The sequence below is a fragment of the Carassius gibelio genome, chromosome B22, assembly GCF_023724105.1.
Source record: "Carassius gibelio isolate Cgi1373 ecotype wild population from Czech Republic chromosome B22, carGib1.2-hapl.c, whole genome shotgun sequence".
In the NCBI taxonomy this organism is placed as follows: domain Eukaryota; kingdom Metazoa; phylum Chordata; class Actinopteri; order Cypriniformes; family Cyprinidae; genus Carassius; species Carassius gibelio.
Window position 1 is genome coordinate 26,020,524 of NC_068417.1, and position 24,185 is coordinate 26,044,708.

At 37.6% G+C, this 24,185-nt stretch overlaps 1 protein-coding gene across 1 annotated transcript in view; it reads left to right on the plus strand.

Moving 5' to 3' along the window:
• The first annotated feature begins 559 nt into the window (after window positions 1–559).
• Window positions 560–24,185, plus strand: part of hcn2b (hyperpolarization activated cyclic nucleotide-gated potassium channel 2b) — a 29,713-nt gene continuing 6,087 nt past the window's right edge. The window contains exons 1-6 of the mRNA XM_052591359.1: window positions 560–1,867; window positions 6,757–7,180; window positions 10,703–10,864; window positions 14,504–14,722; window positions 20,284–20,430; window positions 20,512–20,752. Of these exons, the coding sequence (XP_052447319.1) occupies window positions 1,155–1,867; window positions 6,757–7,180; window positions 10,703–10,864; window positions 14,504–14,722; window positions 20,284–20,430; window positions 20,512–20,752 (1,906 nt within the window). The 5' untranslated portion in view covers window positions 560–1,154. The remainder of the gene's footprint in view (window positions 1,868–6,756; window positions 7,181–10,702; window positions 10,865–14,503; window positions 14,723–20,283; window positions 20,431–20,511; window positions 20,753–24,185) is intronic.

A 24,185-nucleotide genomic window follows, 5' to 3' on the forward strand; every position in this document is an offset into this window, starting at 1 on the left:
AAAGCATATTATTTATACCTGTATGGGCTTTCAAAATAGTCATCCGTAGTATTACTACTACTCACACTTGTCCATGTAAATATATTTAGTAATTGGATAAATGACCCGAGGCCTGTGACATCTGAGGGGTGATCCACATAAAGAGCAATGCATTTTTATATAATTAAAGCTACAAAATAATATAATACTTAAAGTAGGCTATTTGATATCACCTCTAGGCTATGATTAACGTTTTGAATGAAGTGTTTGCTGTGCGTGGCCTAATGTCAATATTTAGGTGATATCATATCGGTCCATCTTATTTTCTTTTGTAATGTGAAAGTAGCCTAAGCTATTTTCTTTTGGGTTCCGATTCATTAGCAGTAACTGAACAACTTGCGCTACAAACCATTGCTTTTTATGATTTTGAAAATAAGATGAACCGCGAAAACGTCTGAAGAGACTGAAAACCTTGTATAAAAATATTAGTGGTTTCCTTCAATAGTAGTTTATGGGGGGAAAACCGGGTTTTGGAAAACTTACTGAAAACTTAAACCAATATTTTGTAACTTGACAAAGTGATACGGCCTGAAAAGTTAAAAAATGAAGTTAAAATGACTTTTAAATTACACTTTTTGTTCAAATCAAATGGAACGGGCTTTTCCTATAAGAAAGAACATCTGATATGATTCAAAACGATCATTTACTTTAAAAAGAAGACAATTTTAGGCATCAAATATTCTATTTCTCTTTCAAGACGTTTTCAAATTTCAAATGTAAACAAAGACCGCCAAATTCGCTTTTGTTCGTTCATTTCAGATATCCTTGTTTACAATATCATGTCAAGAAACGTGCAGCTGGATAATGAATCATCAAACATACTAACCCTACATTTGCATATTTAACACCGGTCCTCGGGTAATACAGCGCACCTCGCCCTATTTTCCACTCATCTATCACTGCCATAGTTTAATTCCTGACTCCATTCATTATCTGAGCACAGAGGAACACACCGCTTGTGGTGGTTGGGTACCAGGTAAGGGAGTGAACGAGTGCAGCCATAGCAATGTAGTTGTTTGGTGACATTGGGACGCGGAGTAAAGGACTGAGCATCTGCCCACGTCTGCGCTTTCGCAATCTGGCTGCGTCAGGATTCACCTCGAAGCACCGCTGTCATGGACGAAGCGGAGGACGGCGATGAAGACCACAAAGAGACTCGCAGGGGCGACATCCTTGACTCTTCCTACAAGATGAAGCGTGTAACGCCAGGAGGGGGAGCAGCGGCGAGCAGGATCTCCAACAACAAGGACTTCGCCTCCGTCTCCTGTGGACGCAGCACGGAATCCACCGCGCTCCTCTGCCACGGAGATGCTGCCAGAGACAAGAGTGGGGTTGACGGCGAGGATGGCTCCGGAATGAGATGCGTGATCAACGGAGACTGCCGAAGAGACGAGAGCTTGTCCTCAACCCTCTCCAAGCAGGAGAAGCAGACAGGTGGAGGCTTCCCAGCATCTGCATGTCACTCCAGCACCTCCAGCATGGACGGCTCGGTCACTCCTGCCCCGACCGCCGCTGCTCCTTCCGCTGAGAAGAAGGACTCGAGAGTTTCCTTCTCCAGCGCTCCACCGACCCAAGGACCGAGCTCGAACCAGCAGCAGCCGGACAGTTCTGTCGGCTTTCCCAAGTCTGAGGATGGCCAGATCACGGCAGATGATGCGGAAGCCAGGGACAATCAAACTTACATGCAGAGGCAGTTCAGCTCCATGCTGCAGCCCGGGGTCAATAAATTCTCCCTGCGTATGTTTGGGAGTCAAAAGGCAGTGGAGAAGGAACAGGAACGAGTCAAATCCGCCGGCAATTGGATTATTCATCCATACAGTGATTTCAGGTAGGCATGATGGAGGGACACCAGTGGAGACTCAAAACCTTGTTGCAAATGCTCATGTTTGAATACTATAAAAAGTGTATTTTATGGTAAAGACAAACATGCAACAAAAAGCTACTTCATTGTAAAATATATAAAATTTTATTAGACAGAGTAAATTGCATTAAAATCACATATAAAGTAAGTAAATACATAAATATACTTTTAAAAAAAAGTAACAGAGTTGACAAAAAAATGTTTTAGTCAAGGTCTTAACACTTTTACAAGGTGTTTCTTATGAATATACATTAATGCTGATTTTGTATTCATTCACTCGTGACTCGAACTCACAACCCTTCGATTGGGAGACTCTCTAACCATTAGGCCATGACTTCTTTAACCATTAGGACAGACTTTTAAATTGCATTCAAATCACGTATCAAGTAAATACATAAATGTACTTAAAAAAAATCTTGACCAATTTCAGGAAGAAAAATTGTTTAGCCATTTAGCCAAGGTCTTAACACTTTTACAAGGTGTTCAATATGAATGTAATGCTGATTTTTTTTATTCATTCACCAATATTCAAAATAAACCCCACTAGAGAAAAATGTAAAAATTTATGATTAGGTGATTTACAAACAAGGAGGCATTTACTTATACCTTTGTCATTAAAAAAAAAGCAGCAGAGTTGACATTTTATAGTTTGTTTAGTCTTTGTATTATTTGTGCTGAATTATTAAAAGGAGAATTTAATGATGATATGTTTTATTCATTTTTCAAAAAACACGTTTCTGTACAAAATCACAGTAACAGGGTTGACTATTTCAGATGTCCCCTGCTGACAAATGTACATTTTAAGATTAAGTGATTTACAAACTAGGTGGCACATAATTCTGATAATTTTATTATATTAAAAAATATAAAAAATATATATAAAAAAATTGATTTTAATGAAATGGGGTGGGGTAACAGAGTTGACACAAAATAAATAAATAAACAGAAAATAAAGGATAAATAAAAAATACAATGTTTCATTTAAATAAATATGATACAATAAAAAAAAAACAATAAATAAAAATGTAATTTAACAAAAAGTAATCTTATTAAATTTTTCAGAGTACCAGCTGGCATTTTCTTGAGTCATTATTCACACGTATGCTGATGAGGGGAAACAAAAGGCACTCTTTCCATGGAATAACTCATAGTTCTGAATATCAAACACAAACACTGCACAATACTTATTATAATTCGTAATAAGGATTAGGACAACACATTAATTAGATTTTGAGTAAACTTAGATTAATCAGTGATGGCCAATCAACACCAGCGGTTTCACGTCATCAGGTGTGTAACAACTCATAATGTAATAACTGCACATTAGGTGTGTGTAATTTACCAGAACATTTATGGAAATCCTTTTGCGTAAAAGCTGGATAAACTGCAAAGGAAATTTTAGACAGGACACTTGCTTCAAATTTCTGAAATGATCCCCTCACAGTCTCTCAGGATAATGTCTGGAATTTAATGCTATCAAAACAGTGGGAATAAAACTATCCTATGGAGCTGATGATTTTTTGAAAACTGTGATTAAAGAGTGCTTGCTTAGTACCATAGCTCAGTGATATAGTTCAATGGTTTGTTTGTTGTTCTCCCAGCAAGCACTTTGACTCATATAGTCTCCTCTGTGGTCTGTACTTAATCATCTCCCAGGAAACAGAGCCAAGAGAGTGTTCCTCAAATACACTGAAAAACAGATTCATTGTTAATCAAGTAACTTCCAATAAAGGCTAATATACAAGATCGTTATTTCAATTTAAGCAGTAGCTAATGCAGTTTTGATTAAAGACAGGCCCATAATTGGTTTGATCAGTGTTTTTCACCATCATTTGGTGGGTCTCCAAAGAATAACACTCAACAGTGTTAGTACACCACTGTGCATTCAACAGGAAACAACTCATTTTATGCACACAATAACTTTTTATCTAATAGCCATTCATTATAAGAGAATAAGAGTATCAGTAATAAAATAAAACAACAAATACATCAAAACAGTAAAATAATAATTATACTGTTCAATATCATAATTGTCATAAAAAAACAAATGATTACTAAATTAAATGATTTTAATAAAAAATAAAAAATAAATACTGAAAACAAGATGAAATAATAATAATATTATTAATAATAATAATAATAATTATATAACCTTGAAACCCCACAATCATAACATAAAACAAAACCAAAATTCTATATATTTAAAATTACATTATAAATGATAATATAAAATATATATATATTTTTAAATACATAATTAGACTGAACAAAATTATAAATACAACACTTTTGTTATTGCCCCCATTTTTCATGAGCTGAGCTCAAAGATCTAAGACTTTCTATGTGTAAAAAAATACCTATTTCTCACTAATATTGTTCACAAATCTGTCTAAATCTGTGTTAGTGAGCACTTCTCCTTTGCTGAGATAATCCATCCACCTCACAGGTGTGGCATATCAAGATGCTGATTAGACAAGATGATTATTGCCACTGATTAAGATGATTAAAAGGCCACTCTAAAATGTGCAGTTTTATCATGCAGCACAATGCCACAGATGACGCAAGTTTTGAGGGAGCATGCAATTGGCATGCTGACTGCAGAAATGTCCACCAGAGCTGTTGCCCGTGAATTGAATGTTCATTTCTCTACCGTAAGCCATCTCCAAAGGTGTTTCAGAGAATTTGGCAGTTCATCCAACCGGCCTCACAATTGCAGACCGCGTGTAACCTCAGCAGCCCAGGACCTCCACATCCAGCTTCTTCACCTCCAAGCTCATCTGAGACCAGCCACCCAGACAGCTGCTGCAACAATCAGTTTGCATAACCAAAGAACTTCTGCACAAACTGTCAGAAACCGTCTCAGGGAAGCTCATCTGCATGCTCGTCGTCCTCATCGGGGTCTCGACCTGACTGCAGTTCATTGTTGTAACCGATTTGAGTGGGAAAATGCTCACATGGGATAGTGTCTGGCACTTTGGAAAGGTATTCCTTTCAAGGATGAATCCCAGTTTTCACTGTACTTGCAGATGGCAGACAGCGTGTATGGCGTCGTGTGGGTGAGCGGTTTGCTGATGTCAACGTTGTGAATCGAGTGGCCCATGGTGGCGGTGGGGTTTTGGTATGGGCAGGCGTATGTTATGGAGAAATGAACACAGGTGCATTTTATTGATGGCATTTTGAATGCACAGAGATACTGTGACGAGATCTTGAGGCCCATTGTTGTGCCATTCATCCATTGTTGCCAGCCTAAGACATACCTGTGCAATAATCATGCCGTCTAATCAGCACCTTGATATGCCACACCTGTGAGGTGGATGGATTATCTCAGCAAAGGAGAAGTGCTCACTAACACAGATTTAGACAGATTTGCGAACAATATTTGAGATAAACAGGCCTTTTGTGCACATAGAAAAAGTCTTAGATCTTTGAGTTCAGCTCATGAAAACTGGGGGCAATAACAGAAGTGTTGCGTGTATAATTTTGTTCAGTATAAATGAAACTATATAAAAAGCTAATGTTTATAAATGATTATAAGACAAATTTAAGCAAATGAAAATACAAAAAAAAGTATGCTTGCTCTCTTGATGGTACACATGGTTGCTACTGAAATAGATCCAAATTAATTTCAATAATAATAATTATTATTATAAGAATGAGAAAGAAATAAGACAGCATTCTCTTATGTAAGAGATACTCAGTTCAAAGTTTAAATAAATATTTTACATATATAATAAAAGCCGAGTACTCCGTCTCATAAAAGAAAAGATTCTTTTTTTTCCAACAAAGATCAGCATCATTATGAGGTTGCAATGCCTCATCCATGCATTCTGGTGTCAATGTGCACCTTTTTCTTTTCTTTTTTCTGTGCATGCATGAAAAAAAGAAAAGAAAATATATTATGAATTTGTTCAAGCTAGTTTTCGTATTTATTTATAGTCACGCATTGCAATGCAGACTAGTTGATCTATTACTGTTTTCAGAGAGAAGATGAACTGAGCACTGCATTTAAATGCAAAGAGAGCTTTATGTGATGGAGCTCATATTATTATTAGAACGCAGCAGCTACAGCTGCATTGTTTGCTTGAGAAAGCTCAGTTATGATCGCTTCAGAAGTTTTGCTTTCAGTACCACAGACAGCTCGGCAGTCATGTCGCCTTATAAATCGCTGATACACCTTAAGAGAAGCTTCTCAGAATATAATGTGCATGTAAACCTTAACTCACCTTCTCAAGATCTCAAAAATAAGCTATCATCCTGCTTTGTTCCATGTTTCTCGTTCTGTTTCTCAACGTCCTTGTGATGACCTTGCATAGGTTGAGGTAAATATTATTTATTGGTACAATATGTCACAATATTGATCTCGACCAACAGGCACTTTATTAAATGAATGCTGTTTTATGACACCCATATCGCCTCTCTTCTCGTGCGCATGCAGCATGTTTGTTGAGGCTAGGGTTATTTATAGGGAGTATCCCGGTCTCAACGAACGCATGAAGACTGAATCTCATTTTTCTTATTACAAGGGTGTGCCTTTTGTAACAAATGCATTTAAAAAGCATGGTAGACCAACATATTGCAACAAAAATTTGTATAGTTAAAAGATCCTCATATTAATTTAATAATAAGCTAATTAAGCTATTAACATTACTGCTGGGATGTTCTCAAATGTCAATATATTTTATCCCACACATTTAGTTTGAGACACTGTGATGCCTATTGTTAGTGTCATATAAGTGTAGTCTGTAAATAAAAGAATTCATTCATTTCTGTGGGATTTTTGCCCATGCATTTAAGCATATGTCCTGTAAATTAATTCACGTACCTGTTCCTTCACATTCCTTTCATTCGCCACACAGGTTCTACTGGGATTTCACAATGCTAATGTTTATGGTGGGCAACTTGATTATCATTCCTGTGGGCATCACCTTCTTCAAGGAGGAAACCACCACCCCTTGGATTATCTTCAACGTTGTGTCTGACACGTTCTTCCTCATGGACCTGGTATTGAACTTCCGCACAGGCATAGTCTATGAAGACAACACTGAGATAATACTGGACCCTGAAAAGATCAAGATGAAGTACCTGAAGACATGGTTTGTGGTGGACTTTGTCTCATCCATCCCGGTGGATTATATCTTTCTCATCGTAGAGAAAGGCATTGACTCTGAGGTTTACAAGACGGCCAGAGCATTGCGGATTGTGCGTTTCACCAAGATCCTCAGTTTACTGCGACTTCTTAGACTATCCAGACTGATTCGGTACATCCATCAATGGGAAGAGGTAAGATGAGTGTCATTGCTGTTCATATTTATTGTTAAAGCCAGATAGTGTCTTCCGAATTGTGATGGTGGGAAGAAACGGAAATACTTTTTTTTCGCTGAGTAGGTCGCCTGATGGTGGTCGCCATTTGAAAACTACTAACTTTATTTCGCTTACTTCTCCAATACAAGACTTTTCCACTCATGGGATGACTGAAAATAACATTGGTAACTCAAAAACAGTTGATAAATCTAAGTCACTAGGTCCAAGCCAAGTTAGCGAAACATATTTAGTACTAAGTGTACTAAGTGTCAAAATAATAACTCAAGAAATATGCTGAAAATCGCAACTGATGTTATGTTAAAAGTTCTCGTAACTAGGAGTGCTAAAGTCATTGACTGTAATCTCATAAATCTCATAAAATATATGATATATGGTTAATTTGCCACACTGAAAACAGAAGTCCCAGCACATTGACTTGTGGGATATAGTCTTCCACGTAATAAATTATAATACTAATGATTTTGGCAAATATAGTTGGTCATTCAAAAATTCTATGCAAACAGAAAATTTGCATATTGTGCACAGTAAAAATATGATATGCTGCAGCTATATTCTAATTAGTTAGTTAGTATTCTATTCCAAACATAGCTCAAATGTTTATTTACCGATTGACGTCACTATTCTTGTTTGCAATTGCAAGGGGCAGAATGTGATCAATGGTGCTTTTCACTGATTTCCGATGCTGCCTTCTAGGTGTTTTGTTGTGGGTGACTAATTAGGTGCACAGGCTAATTAATGTAGCCTGGAGTAATTAACCATCATAAACGTTAACAGCAACAGACTGACCACAATTGTAAAAACAGTTCAGTGCATTACCATTAAAACGATGACCGACATTGGGACCATTTCAGATGATTACATAGAGAGCCAGCTGTTCAGAGTGACAGAAATGTGACGGTTTGCCTGTGGTTGAGCTGACTGATGATTCAGATTTCACCACTAAATGGGACAATTATGCTGCTGATTACATAGTGATAATGTGAGCCAGACATGGCCCTCAATTACTGAATCAACCTTGCACAGCAGTGCCACATCCACTCTACACTGTTTGGCCCCCTTATAGCGCTTGGTTACTCAGAAAGGGACAAAGCATGAGTTATACCTCCTGAAACATATAACCAAGTTTTGAAACCCATTTGTAAGTCAGCACATTAAATCGACATGTAGGTCATGTAAATGCTTTAACTGTGTTCTTTTATCAGGGAAAAGGCATAAACTGCTAGAAAAACCCAAACAGAAAACGTGTTACTTGCATGTAAACGTGTCAAGAAGAAAAGCATTTTATTAGCCACAGAAGCATGATCCTTATGTGTGCTAGCTAATCGAAAGGCTTTTATTATTAACCCGGTAACACTTTAGTATACAGTACGTACCAATTCTCGCTGTTAACAAATTGCTTATAAGCATGCCTATTATCAACATACTGGCTGTTTATTAGTACTTATAAAGTACATATTCTGCATTAGCATATTCTACATCCTTGGTAGGCCCACTACCTAAATCTAACAAGTATTTACTTACTATTAATAAGCAGCAAAATATGATTTTATTCAGGAAAAAGTTATAGTTAATAATTTGTTAACAGCGAGAACTGGACCTTAAAATAAAGTGTGACCCCATGTTTTTTTTTTTTTTTGCAATATTCATGCTTATTTGTATAACTACAGTTTTACTAGAAATACCATTGTTAAACTATGGTTTGTGTAGTAAAACCATGGTCATTTTGTGGTTACCATGGTTTAACTATAGTAACCATTCTCTTTTTGGTTTTATTTGTTGAAAAACCATGGTTAATTTTAGTAAGAGGTAACAAGTGGTGAATGCTATGTTATGCTATTAGGCCAGTTGTTATCTTGCTAAAAACCCAAAGAAAATAAAAACTCAAAGTAAAATCTTTAGACTGACCATTTTTAATTACTTTTATTTTAATTAATTTTAATTAATTTTGTTAAATTTAATTAATTAATTTTGTAATTAATTTAATAAATTTTGTAATTAATTAATTTTGTTCAAAAATGTTAAGCTATCAGGCTAGTTAGCTTTCAAACAGCAATTTAATAATAATAAAAAAAACAAGCAAAATGGTTAATTAACAAGATTACAAGCTAATAGTGAATGCTATGCTAAGCTATAAGGGCCAATCTCAATCTTGCTAAAATGCAAATAAACTATAAACTAAAGCAAAACGTTTAGATGTTCAGTCCATTTGTAATATAATGAAACCTTGCAAATGCTAAGGTGTATCCTTATGCTAACTGTTAAAACACAAAGAAATCAAAATGTTTAGATTGATATTGATAGATTTGGTTACAGCAACAAATATTCATAAAATGATATTTGTAGTCGGGCACTGAATAAAATTCCTGAAAGAAATTCAGTCTGCCCAAGTTCTTGTCATAATGTGCATACATTAAATTCTATGGAGTGGGAACTATGATCATATTGTACAGACACAAGTAAAGATTTCACAAGCCAGTGTTTTCATGAGGACATTGGTCTGCTGATCCAATCCCCTCACAATGGTAATTATGCATGCCAGAAGACAACAGAGTACTTATATTTGGTATGGATCATTAATTTAAACAAGTTCAAATGGCGGTGCCATGAAACCCATTAGTGCTTCCACATTGCTTTGAGACCAGTGACCCTAATCAAAGAGGCTTTCAAGAACTGCACAGCAACAATGATATACTAAACAAACAACCCTAACTAACGACCATTGAAGAGCTCCAGGTATGATGCTTCTCTTCAAATATTAGTCTCTAGTCAGTTTTGTGTTTTGCATTGTCTCAGATCCCTTTCCATGTGCTGCAGCTTCTCAAGCTAGAAAGACAACCCACGCCAGCTAGTGTCTCTGCTTGTCTTCTTCTATCGCTGATTTTGGCCTAGTTGCTATTTGGAGCACTTGGCTTTTCTCAGATGTGACAAGCCTTGTTTTTGGTATGGGAAGAAAGTGTTGACACAGTCTCGCGCAACCACACAAGGCATTATCCTGGACCGACTCCAGATCACTCTCCAATATCTGTCCTGTCCTCTCCACTTTGTAACCACAAACAAACTGCACACACGGCTGTCTCCAAGAGACATTCTACGCTCTCCAGTCTTTCTTCCAGTTCTGCCAGGAAGAACATGGTATCAGCTTGGCACATTACTTTCATCATTCACAGACACGTTCAGTACTGAATCTAATCTGACAGGATGACGTCTGTAGGATGTACTGCATTCATTGCATAAAGCTTTGGCAAACCTGGTCTCAACGCAATATGTGTGCTTGTATTCACAAATCTAGAGGTCAAAAATAATCTTCAGGTCAAAAGGGTTTTGAAACAGTACTTTGTCAAGGGAATCCCTCCAAAAATTCAAAATGAGAAGATGGATTACCTGTGTCTCTGTTTCAGAGTTCTGATAATTTGATCTGCATTGTCCTAGAAAGTCATTCCCTTCTGCTAAATGTAATGCTTCTCTTATCTTGACTGACAGATCTTTCACATGACCTATGACCTGGCCAGTGCGGTGATGCGCATCATCAATCTGATTGGCATGATGCTGCTTCTGTGCCACTGGGATGGCTGTCTGCAGTTCTTGGTGCCCATGTTGCAGGACTTCCCTTCAGACTGTTGGGTGTCTCTTAACAAGATGGTGGTAAGTCTTGCCTTCTTAATTGCCTTGGTCCCAAAAACTCTCCCGATTAATAAGTTCAAGTTTTGTAGCTCAAAATTTAGGAACCATTATCTAAAGTTACTCACAAAAATAGGAATGAGCCATTTGCTGAGTCCAGGAACTGAATCTTGGACTCAGCAAATGGCTCTGTAGAAGGTCACTCCGAGTCCTCCAATTATGCCTGAACGATTCCACACAATAAGCAAATCACAAAGCCAAAGCTTCCACTGATGTCATCAGTGTTTGACAGTGTTAATCACATGGGCACATTGGGGAGCCAACTCCATCACCTGCTCTTCTCACTTCCCCAAGTCAGCCCGGCACTTTGGGTCACCCCTCCCTTATTTCTCACCATCATCCATCTGTTCTAGAAGTTCTCCCTGCGGTTTAGTCTGCTCTGAATATAAGACACTGTTTGGACATTTGCTACACTAATGTATACAGTAAGTGATCAGGAACTCTTGCTCGGTTAAGTGTGTGCAGCGCCAGACAACTTAACAGAGTATGATATTTGCTTGTGTTATATGGGATTCACATGTGGGCTGAACGCCACTCTTGACAACCAAAGGGCTGGCTTGTTTTAAACCTTGGTATAAACCACTGGCAACAGTTTTTGAACTGTTGTCAACAAACTAAATTTACCAAGGAAAAAGTTAACAAATTCGTGAGGCAGATTCCCTGCCTCTTCATCCTTTATATATTAATATACACTCTTTATATGCTGTCACTTGTAAGAGATCATGTGACATGGGGACAGGTTTCTCATTGGCTCTTGTTACAACAGTAGTTTTTGAGTGGAGTCATTCTAGTCGCTGCCAATGCTTAGCAATCAAGGTCAGCAGCTTTTCGAAAGGCAGATTGCTTGAAATGAAAGACGCAGCGTTAAACGATCTGTCTCGTTATTTCGAGTTTCCTCTTGGTCTCTCAAACAGGCCTGTCTTTGTGTGGTAATGAAACCTGTGAGTCACACTCGCTGAGGTGTTGTTAAGCTTCGGCAGAGGTGCTATAATACACTTGGCAATTTACAAACCTTCTTTCATTTGTTAGAACACAATAAAACTTAAATAGGCATTATCATTCAGGAGACTAACAATGTTCCAGTCCAAAACAAACTCACACGTACTTGTCTCCTTCCTGTTTGCAGATAGGGTAAGACCCTAAAAAAATCTTAAGTCTTCAATAGTGGTCGAAAAAAACATCAGAGATCATTAATATCATCCGAGATTCATCAATATCATGCTCATATTAAATCAAAATTCCATTTTGACTTAACATAAATGAGTTACAGATGGTTCAGCCGCATTTTACCTGCCGCTGTGTTTCCCTCCTCTGATAGATCAATGCACTGAAATACACCCTTTGATCCTTTTGATCCATCTGTGGCCTGTGATCCATGACCTAGCATCATCAAATCCATCCGTGCACAGTTAGAATCCCAAATAAAGCACATGTGATTCACAGGTACTTTTCAAGAGTCTTGCTTATGAGCTCTGCAACTTTGAGGAGCCATTTAAAGTTCAGATAAGCATCCCCCAGACATGCATAGATACGTACAGATGGACTCAAAATGGCCTGTCTTCATCTACACATATACAATGAAGGACTCTTGCCAAAGTCCTTGTAGCGCAGGTCGATTTTATTTGTGACCATCTTGGTAATGTCCTGCAAAGCTATTTACTGTGGAGGCAGTAAAGTATAGCTGTTATAGTCAATGGCTCTTTAGACTGAAAAGGCGGGACTTAAATTCTTACAACTGACATATTTAGCACTATGATTTCTCCCATTCATTTTTTTACAAGTGGTTTGTTTCTTCCACCATATACAAATCTTTACTCTTACACATAGAAATACTAGATAAGCAATGCCAAAGGAAACCTTTTGCATTGCAGTTAATTATTGCCAATTAGTGTTTAATATAATTACAATTCAGTCATGTTTCCCTCGGCTAATTGAAGACATGACACAATCCTATGCTCATACATCTCAAAAAATAATAAATAAAGCTCCACAGTAATGAGAGACTAATGTACTAGTCAAGCTCGGCTAAATCAACTTAGCAGCTAAGTCTCGTCAGTGCCAGTGGGGGTAACACTAGGTTAAATGTGCACTACGGGCCCTAGTTTGGCAAATATAACCAAAACACAGTTGCTCAACCAGATATACTCTAATGTGTGCTAATCTTTCATTTACAGTAGCTCATTCGAAATCATGCTAGCAGTGGTACAATGCATGTCTGCTAAAACTGATTATGCAGCATTAAACATTTTCTCTTAGGAAATAATTTGTGAATGTCTGTTTATCCACATAATGTTTTGAGGCTATGCAATATCTTTCATTGCATTAATTTGCATACTCCTCTCTGAGAAGTATGGCACCGCTAAGTGATTCTTTGTGTTTGCAGCTTGGTGGTGTTCATGTAGAAATAAAAAAAGACAGAGAAATCAGTCTCACAGTGGAAGCTGTGACTCTGATCCATTTAAGAATGAATATCAACAAAAGAACTGTTAATTACATTTGTTTCTTTTCCATGCATTTGTCAGGAGGGTTCAAATATATAATGTAGAATTTAAGAATTTTGTGTTCAGTCAATGTTTAATTGTTTGTCTCTGTGCTTACTAAGACGTTCCAGATAACCCAGAAGAAAATTGTTGCTCAGGGTATGCCTGGAAGTCTTGGAAGGCAGATATGTAAAGAAGATGGAAAGCAGACATGAACTAAGCAAACAAATCTCCCTGACACACTGCCCACACTGCATGGTTTCTACACTGCCAAGCCTTGTGTTTACTCAAATAAAGGGTTAGATTCCAGAAGATGTCGTCTCTGTCTTGTTTGCATCTACACTTGACAGGATTGTTGGGGTTCCAGCAACACATTTTTTTTTTGCCTCAGGACTGTGTAGTTGAGTCTGGGAACACATTTATATTTCTTATTTCTCCATGACACTTGGACTCCGTGTGCACTGTAGCCTGTCTTTGCACCCAACCTGTCAGTTGGTGATAGCAGCCAGGTGTGTCCTGGCCTCAACAGAGGCTTCCTCCATCCCAACCCTAGTAAGCCACTTCTCGACTTATCTCCACAAAGTAATTCCACTGATTACCCATCAGCCTCGTTTTCCATTTTCACCTCCAACTCTTCCCCCTGCTTTGTCATTCATAGTCAACCGTGGTCTCCTTGACTTTGATTTGGGATTTTTCATAGCCTAGTCTAAACCCTGCTCGAAGTGAATGCAAATCAGGTTATTCACAATTCACAGGGACCCATCAGGTCAATCCTGAAAAATCATTCACTTATGAAGAAAGACGTGCCACCTTACCGTAGCAGCTGAGGTCTTATGCAGATACTTGCAAGGGGAGCAAAGACATTATAACAAGAGCCCGACTGAACAATCAACATCACGGTCCCATTAAATTACAGACAGGTTGATGGAATAATGAATCTATCACAGGTCCATGGTGCACGTAGCTATCCAAAGTACTTGGCAAGATGCCCTTGATAGGGGTTTGTAGAGGTGTGCCCCTCCTGAGCCAAGACTTTGACTTTTTGATATATCTAGTGCAGATGAAGTAATCAAAGTCTCTCTTTCTTTTTCTGTTTATCAATTTCTCACATCCCAATTTGTAGAACGACTCCTGGAGCGAGCTGTACTCCTTTGCCTTGTTCAAGGCCATGAGCCATATGCTGTGTATTGGGTACGGACGCCAGGCCCCTGAGAGCATGTCTGATATCTGGTTGACCATGCTGAGTATGATCGTGGGAGCCACCTGCTACGCCATGTTCATTGGCCACGCTACCGCCCTCATACAGTCGCTGGACTCTTCCCGGCGCCAGTACCAGGAGAAGGTGGGTACTAAGGCCCAAACACACACACACACACACTGAAACACCTGCAGATGACCTTCTTATGTGTCACCGTTTGTTTGATCTTGCCAGATCAAAGTCGGTACCTATCGTCTGTTTGAGAGGATGAAACTGCTCAGGCCATCTATCCCTACGGCTGAGGATTCTGGGTATTCTCCGCAATCTGGTCTCCCTCTCATCTAATCAGTTGTCAGTCCCTCCCACTGCTGTAATTTGGTCTTCTTTGATTCCTAATCACGGCATCTGGTGCTTGTTTACACCTGCAGTTCTAGCCTGCGACCCGTGTCTTGTCTTCACAAACAATTTTGTCACAAACTTCTTAACTATGCACTGTTTCCATTGAGCAGATCCTTTCTGGAACCTCCTTTTTTCTCCAGAAATAGATAATCATTTTGTTATTGCAATGTGCTTTAAAAGAAAATAACGTTTTGGGATACTAAATTTCAAAGAAATTTTAAACCCACCTTAGTAAAAAGACATTCATATTCTTATATATGACAGTGACATAGACAAGTCAGATAAAAGGGTCAGAAGTTTCTAAAGGAAATGGGGTACAGCAGTTAGTTGGACAGAACTGAATTAAACATATCTTAAAGTTGATCAGCAATCAAAATCTGTGTTTTTTAAACTTTCACCATGCCCCTTAAGACCCACTGTCCTAGAAAATTCATTTCAAACCTGCTTCAATACACCTGCCTGTAATTTTTAAGCAATCCTAAAGAGCTGGATTAACTGGATCAGCTGTGTTCGATTAGAGTTGAAGTGGGTCTCCTGGAGGAGGGTGAAGACTTCTGAAACAAATCTGTCCTACCAGTCTTTCTGGCACAACTCATGTCTTCCTTTGTTTGCTCAAAGTTGGCTCAGGCCATTGGTTAAGCCGACAATTTTACAAAATATGGAAAGTCCACCTACTGTACAAATGGTTTACTTGTAGTTATTTCTGCACATCAAATAGTATGTGAAGAAGTGTTTCACTACAAATATAGAGCACATCTAAAGGTACTAAAATGTATTTAAAGGTAATCCTGCTAGTCTTTATTAAGAGCATAATTCTACTCTAAACATACATATATTATGACAACATTTGAAGGAATGATGTAATGTGGAGAATCCCAAAGGGACTTTCGGTGGAGCTCATCAAATCTCGCCTCAGGCGGCAGACTTTCCTCTTCATTAATCACTAGCAACAGAGCTGCTTTCCATCAGATAACAGAGCAACTACGGCAGCAGGGGAGTAGAACGTGCTAAAGATATCAACAAAAGCCATTCTTTGCATAGGAAGCTGGTTTTGCCCTCATGATTTAAAATAAACATGTAATGATGTTCCTTTGTGCCAAACTCCACATTAAGAAGTTGATGATTTTTGAGCACTGTTTAGATCAAGGGTATCTCACCGGTGGAAAGGAAGAAGTGGATTGCTGTTATGGTCACAAGTTTTTGCATGTCTAGAATAGCAGGTATGCATTTACGCAGAAAAGCCATTGCAAAAAGCATAGGAAAGAAAGTTTAGCAGAAGTTTGGCTATCAAAATCTTTGAGTGTAGTTGGGAATCCCTTCTTTACAGACAAAAACATTTCCTTTGCATTTGCAACCTGATGAACAAACAGCACAATGTCCCTGTGTAGATCCCCCATCGTCCCATCACATGTCCATCTCCCCTACTATGTGGAAACCAATGGACTGCCAGACAACGGCAGATTATGTAACAAGCATTACAAGTCTCAGATCATTTTCTGTCAACTCTCGACATTGCTGCACCCCAGGGAATTGTGGTTGTATGTACAGGCCTGCTGAGATGTACAGATCGAGCTGTATCAATCGACCATTACGCACTGTGGTCTCTGCTTAGATCAGAATGTACGAAACTTTATCACAGCATAAACTGTACACAAGAAAACATATTGACTGTTGGTAGCGTCATGTATGGAAACCGTTTAAATAATATATTACAGTTCTTTGTCTTTTTGCCAACAATACACAGAAGAATTACCACCTTACCATTGTAAGTGGTTCTGATCTTTGTGTAAGGCTGTGGACTACAGGGTTATAGGGGTCTCGGATCACGTTGGTTATTAACCATAATCCAACCATAATCCTAGTTGCCATTGGATATTTATGGTACAAGAGTATCTACTGATGAACTCAATGGCCATATGGAATGAAAGCTTGATATATGGTACATAGGACTTAGGCTTTCATCCCCCCTCCTTGGTGACTACAATGACTTTGATGCTTTGGCAGGTGGTCATGGGAAATATATCATCCCTTTATGTCACTGACAGAAGATAAACTGGCTGTCCTGTTGAAAAAAAAAACTGTGGATTGCTTGAAAATGTGGAAAATAGGATCTCATGCAGTTAGCACGTGTGCTAATATTGAGTTCATAATTAATAGCTTGTTTCCTTGTGGTTAATGGAGCTGTGCGATTTGTAAGATAGCTTGGGTTAGAAGGAATTCTGTACATTGTACATTGCAAGTAAACAACATTGAGTGAGCTATGAAAGTACAATTTGTTTTTCAGTTCAACTGTCCCTGAAAGGATTTTGATACCAGTATATGTCAATTGATTCATATTGGAAGGACAAAGTTGATTATGTCTACTATATTATGCAACATTGCATCACTTCTTTGATTACGTCTGTTAGGAAGCTTACACAGGTTAATCTGATCATCTACCTGTCCAGAGGTTTAGTGTAGGTCACCAGATGTGTATCTTATCTTGACGCTAAGCTAATGCTAACTCTGTTTTGTTACAGCCCCATAACTTTCTACTTTTCTGCCTACCTTATATTCTTGCTTCTTTCATTCTATCCGGACTGATAGAGCAGGGAAGCTTAGTCAAAGAAAGTTCAAGAGAGAAGAAAAAAAGCTGAGTATTTGAGTATAAACAGTTTCCTGAGCTATAGACTCAGTTTGAGACCTGGTGCATTTAGAACTTTTTCTGAAGTGTTTTCAGTGCTAATACACAGACCTTGGCAGTATAGACTCAAACAGTGATGGCGACAAGGTCCAAGTAATTGTCTTCACGTTTCAGCTTAACACCCTGTCTTACTTCAAGGCTGATTGAATGAATCAGACGGCGAAGAAAATAGACTTTCTTGATCGAAAGGGACAAAGCGTAAATTACAGAGTTTGCTGAGCTTGATGAGACAAGCAGGCACTGTTATTTGGAGGTGGCTAAATGTTGGTGTGCATGTAAACGCAGGGGTTTGTGATACTTTTTCATGATATTGAGTGTTTAATCATGGTTTTTGTCAATGTTAGACAGTCTGGGGGAAATTACTAAGGATTTGCACCACTATTGCATTTTAAAACTTCAGTATTTAAATGAATTCATGTTTTCAGTGACAGCATACTTCCTTTGTATTTAAATTAGGCTCATTACAGAGGTGTCTTATTCCCAGTTTTTCTTGTCTGTTACAGTTAGCATTGTACTATTAATACACGCAGAAAGAAATACATAGTTGTTTCTTTGGGTTGTGTGTGATTGTATAAACCCCTTATCCAATCATAATTAATTAAGATTGAATTAGATTAGGATTTGGGCTGGATTACCGAAACAAAAGGTTTTCATGAAATGGGTTTATAAGAGGGATTTCCACTCTGAGCTAATTGAAGTCAGTCACCGCACTTCCCATGATTCCCCACCCACTGCCAAAGGGACGATGAGTAACAGTGTGCATGCTAACACACACATGCCACGTCTGCTGTATATAACGCCTGTCTGTATCTGACAGGAATTGTAAGCTTTATTATGAGGCATGTTCTCGGGGATAAGCGATGTCATTTGTCTCATTTCACGACTATCAATGTTATCTACAGAATATATTCATTGTTATCTTATCAGATCATTCAAGAATGAAAAAACGTAGTTTTTTTTGTGGAACTTTTTGTCAGATCTGTTGAAGAATATGCCGCAAATGTCATGAAAAGGTCTACTGGTGGATGTCTTTTCTTTTTCTCAACCACTTTTCACTAATCTGACAAAGGTAGAGCCACTTGAGGTCTTTCAGCTAAACTGAGTTTATCGCCAACATTTTGGGATGAATCTAGATTGCCTGGGTTCTCTGATTAAAAACAAAATGGAGAAGATAACTGTTCTTTACATATTGGGAAGAAAATGTTTATTTGTTAAGGCACCGCTATGGTTTTTCGCATTCACGCAGGAAGTTCAACACCTTTTTTTATAGTATAGTTCACTCACAAATGCATATTGTAGTCATTTACTCACCCTAGTGTCATTCCAAATCTGTATGGCTTACTTTCTTTCATATATTGAAAGTCAGTGGGGTCCAAATATAATTGAAAGTGTTTTAAAACTCCCAAACCATAAATATGACCACGCGTTACTGTGATTCTTTCTTTCGCAAACACCAGTAATTAGCAAAAATACTTACAGAATCCCTCCATACGATGGCCTGTAAAACAGACAGCACCTGTCACTAACAAGTGCAACAGACTGCACCCTGTTAGTAGCTCGAGGATTGACCCAAGGCTTGTCAAGCAGAGCATATGTCACCGCGCACATACAGACAGTCATTATCCACATGCTTTTTCCTACCAACACCATCCATCCAGCTGGGAGCTCACCAAGGTGCATCACCCTTCCTCCACGTCATTATCCTGGTGTGCACTTGACCTGCTATAGTTGGGTTATGTTGGAATATGAGGTCTGAGAAGTCACAGGAGACGTCTCACCTTTAACATTGCTTTTGGAATAAGGTTCAAATTTAGCACACCCCATACTGTAAATAGCATCCTTTCTTGATAATAAGTGTTTGATGGTATGTGATCTTGACTGCTTCAGTGACAAGACATCAAAATAACCATTGTGTATCTTTCTATCTAATAGATAGACGAGTTGTGACAGAAAATGTAATAAAACAACCCTCTTCCTTTTTGCAGGACACAAAAGTAATGTTTTTTCTTAAGTTAGTTCAAGATATATTTTCATCTACATTACGTATAAATTTTGGAAGACAAACAAATCATGAAAATCATCTAATCATATGGAGCGTGTGTTAAAAATATTCTAGAGACCGTCTCTCATTAGTTCTAGAATATAAATGTTGTTAATGAAAAACTAATGGCTGTTCTGCAGTAGGTCTTTGTTTTAAGAATCAATGATATGCTTATGAATCATCCATAAATATATCATTTGTTTCATGTAATCTAATTTCTACACACCATACATGGCCAAAACCATTTAATGCAATAAATGTACTCTATATTCCTGTAACATAAACCAGAAAGCCTTCACAACAGTGACAGATATTGATGGTTAGAAAAGGTTAACTACTGTGCTATGAATAGAGCTTATCATCCGTTTCATCATACTCTTCCTGCTTTGAGAACATCATATTATCATTTACTCTTTAATCTGTATATAGTGATCCCTTTCAAAATATCACGTCTCCACAAAAGAGGCCACGTAGGATTCAAATGGGCAACCCACATGTTGGTGGTTGAAAATTTTGGGTCAAAAGTGTGTCCTGAAATGTCAGCTTAACATCATTTTTCCTGTGTCCTTTTTTTGTTCTCAGTATAAGCAAGTTGAGCAGTACATGTCTTTCCACAAACTTCCGGCTGACTTCCGGCAGAAGATCCATGATTACTATGAGCATAGATACCAGGGCAAGATGTTCGACGAGGAAAGCATTTTGGAAGAACTGAACGAGCCGTTACGAGAGGTACCATTAAGCAGCAGAAGACGATACACAACTGATAACCTGCCTTCAAAACTGACAGTAAACTGACTTCTGCATTTCCAGGAAATTGTCAACTTTAACTGCCGGAAGCTGGTGGCGTCCATGCCGCTCTTCGCCAACGCAGATCCCAACTTTGTGACAGCAATGTTAACTAAACTCCGCTTTGAGGTCTTCCAACCAAGAGATTACATTGTTCGTGAAGGAACCATCGGCAAGAAGATGTACTTCATTCAGCATGGCGTAGTCAGTGTACTGACCAAGGGGAATATTGGCATGAAGCTCTCTGATGGCTCCTACTTTGGGGGTAAGAAACATAGAAAGAACATCCTGTTCATAAAGAAACATATCAGTTTGAACATATCACAATATCACTACATACAGCCGAGTGGATAAGCTGTGCAAAGTTAAACTGTTGTGTTTTGACATCCTGTTAGCGCATATATCAAAATAAAGGTCACCACAAAAAAAAGAAGAAGAAAAAACACTAAGAAGTACTGAAGAACATTAAATTAAAAAAATGAATGAAAATTCAGATTTTAAGGAACAAAAAGGCCTTTAGGAATTTGAGTTGACCTAGTTATACCTGTCCTGGATAATAAACAATAAAAATCATAGGAATTAACTAAACTCCTCATTATATTCAAATTACCATAACAAACTTAATCATATTCCAATAACATTGTAATTTACTTGCAGCCATATGTTTTTCCAAGGTAAATTTTTTGTAAGGTTACATTTCCCAACTGTTGTGACATTTTGGTAATGCATATTAAAATGCAACTTCAAAGTAAAAGACCCAATAGCATGAAATTAGCATGGCCATTTGATTCGGTTAATCGGAAAAAATTATGGTATAATTCAGTTAAAGACAAAATTATGTATATATATATATATAAAAAACAACAACAACAACAAAAAAACAAAAACAAACTACAATTTGATTGTAGGACAACTGTAATAATAAAATATAAAAGTATGAGTTTTACTATTATACTTGATTATCATAATATTACATTTTAACATTTGCTAATCAAAGAAAATTCTAAAATCACTTCAATTAAATCACTCGTTATCATAACAAACGCATCATATTGCAATAAAGGTATGTTTTAAACTGTTGTTAGAATATATTTGAATGCAATTTCAAAGTAAAAGTCCCATAACTAAATGATGCTTTAAAAGTCCCAATTAGAATTTCTAATTGTTCACATTCCTTTACTATTTTTGATAAAGATAAAAAGCCTTCACTGATTTGTGTTCAAACTAAAGGCGTAAAAAAAAGAAGAAAAAATTTTTTTTTTTAAATGCTTTCAAATCATATCATTGCTCCATCTAAAACCCTAACAGCTCACTTGCACTGGAATACAGTGATAAATACCACTGACATTTGAACATGACTCCTTAGTTTTCCCTCGAGCAAACTTTGTCCCATTTAAGATGCTGCCCCCTTCGAGGGGCTTGCGTTGGTGATCCAGAAAAGAGTCAGTGCTTTTTCCAGAGTCTTTAGGGCATGGTCTGGGAACGGCAAGGAGCAGAGTTCACCGAGGCTGCGAATATACCAGGAGCCAGAGGCACTGAAGGAGGGCCACAGATAAAGAACAAATGTGGCCAATTAATAACACCTAATTAGTGGAGCAGAACAGCAATGGCAGAGCAATTTATAATGACAAATACAGAGATTCCCTCGCCAAAAACAATTACACTGTACCTTTTACAATGCATGAATTAGAGGGGCTTATTCATGATCCCAGACTGATTTGGTGTTCTATACTGATCACAGCGTCTCTGCTTTTTAACATGCTACAGTAAATAAAAAGCCCACATTCTGTTCCTAGTATTCAAATGCAATGCATTTTTTACATGTTAAGAGCTTAAAGGGATAGGTCATCCAAATATATTAAGATAACATATATTTTGAAGCATGCTTTTGTCCATGCAATTGAATTCATTTTCAGACGACAGCATTTTTTTTGTATATTATTACAATTTGCATCAAATTACACCCGTCAACCATTGTAAAAACACATATAGAAACAAAGTCTCTTATGACTTTATGTTACCATGAAAATAGCATGGCCATTTGATTCGGTTAATAGCATAAGCCATTGTACATGCTACATACCGGAATCAATTTCAGTTACCACACGACTTTTAAAACCGCATTTGGCTACGTTTGTAAGAGTGGAACATGGATACATTAAGCACATGGTTCTTAACAGCTTATGGAAATGAGAAATCATCATTAATCTCCTTGGCGGAGCTTTATATATCATACACTGAACACAGCATGTAGGTATATGTAGTCAGCGTCTAAAGTTATATGTGAATATCCTCAGTAGCAAGCACTTTCAGTTCATTGTTTTTTCCGTTTTATTTAGGGGCATGAAATACAGGGAGGTTTGTGATATTAAATGTTGTTAATGTAATCATTGTAAACTGGAGCTAAATTTGATCTCCACACTTGTGGTAAGGGAGGCACTTCATCACAGATCCGACAGCTCAGTTTTGCACGTTGGGATATGTCAACCCAAACTGGGCATGTTGTGAAAATGTGATTTTTGGCAGACTGCTGTTTTTCGCAGGGTTATTATTAGAGGTAAAATCTGACTTTTTTGAAAGTGCATAGGTTCCAGTTCAGTTGTATCCTTCAATCAATTAAGCTTTCAAACCAGTGCCCTTGTTAGTTCACAATTCATGTATTAATCAGTTTTTGAGCCCTAGAATTTGAAAGAATTTCACATGCAGTATTTAACAAGAAGCTGTGTGTGTGCCAATTTTACAAAGGCTTGTCAAAACGGGAAGTTTCCAAAAAAAAGGAAAAAACAAATTCAAAGACACAATGAGCTGCACCAACAGCTGGAGCACTAGAGGAAAATGCAAAACAAACAAAAATTACTTATTTAAATTCTACACATTTTAATGAAATACAATACCCAGTGCAAAAAAGAACACAAAACATATTAATTTAATCTTAAAAAATAAACACGTAGATTGAATACATAAAAAAAGCCCATCAACAGTTTATTAACAGTAAAATTATCTTGTTCATTTATTTTACAAAATATTTTCAAAAAATTGTAAAAGCAATAGAATACATACATTTGCCTACAAAAGAAATTTGACTTTTGTGGTATGATAAAAGCCCACTTTGATTTACCAGTACATGAATATTAATAAATGTCCATCACAGTGTTCGGAAAACCCTGCAGCGAACAATGTGGAAATTCACCATTCAAAGTGCTGCTGTTCTACACTGTAGTGTGGTGTGTTGTAATGGAGTCATGCTGACTGAATCACAGAAGAATCAAATGCTTTTCAATCCCTGCTGCCATGCAAATCTAGGACGCCTCTCTTTATAAAACTTTATTCTGTTTAAAAGTTGACAGTTCTGGAAAACAACCAAATAGGACTACAAATTCAGCATTATTAACTACACAACTGTTAAGGAACAGAATATTAAGTCTTTATCTCAAAGGTCCTTATTAAGATTCACACGTTACCCAGAATTAAAGCTTTATTGATTTTTTTATGACAGGGAACATCCACTTGAATCCTCAGTGGAGTTTTATCCACTCTATGGGGATGAGGGCCACAGCTACTTCAATGAGAGTGAGCTGTGCCAACATTCACTTTGAAGTGTGGCCACATTTTCAAATGGACAGGTCCCAAATGCTGAGCATCCTTTCGACTGTGTGTGTGTAGATAGAGCCTTTTCAGTCAGTGACAGGATCTGTCCT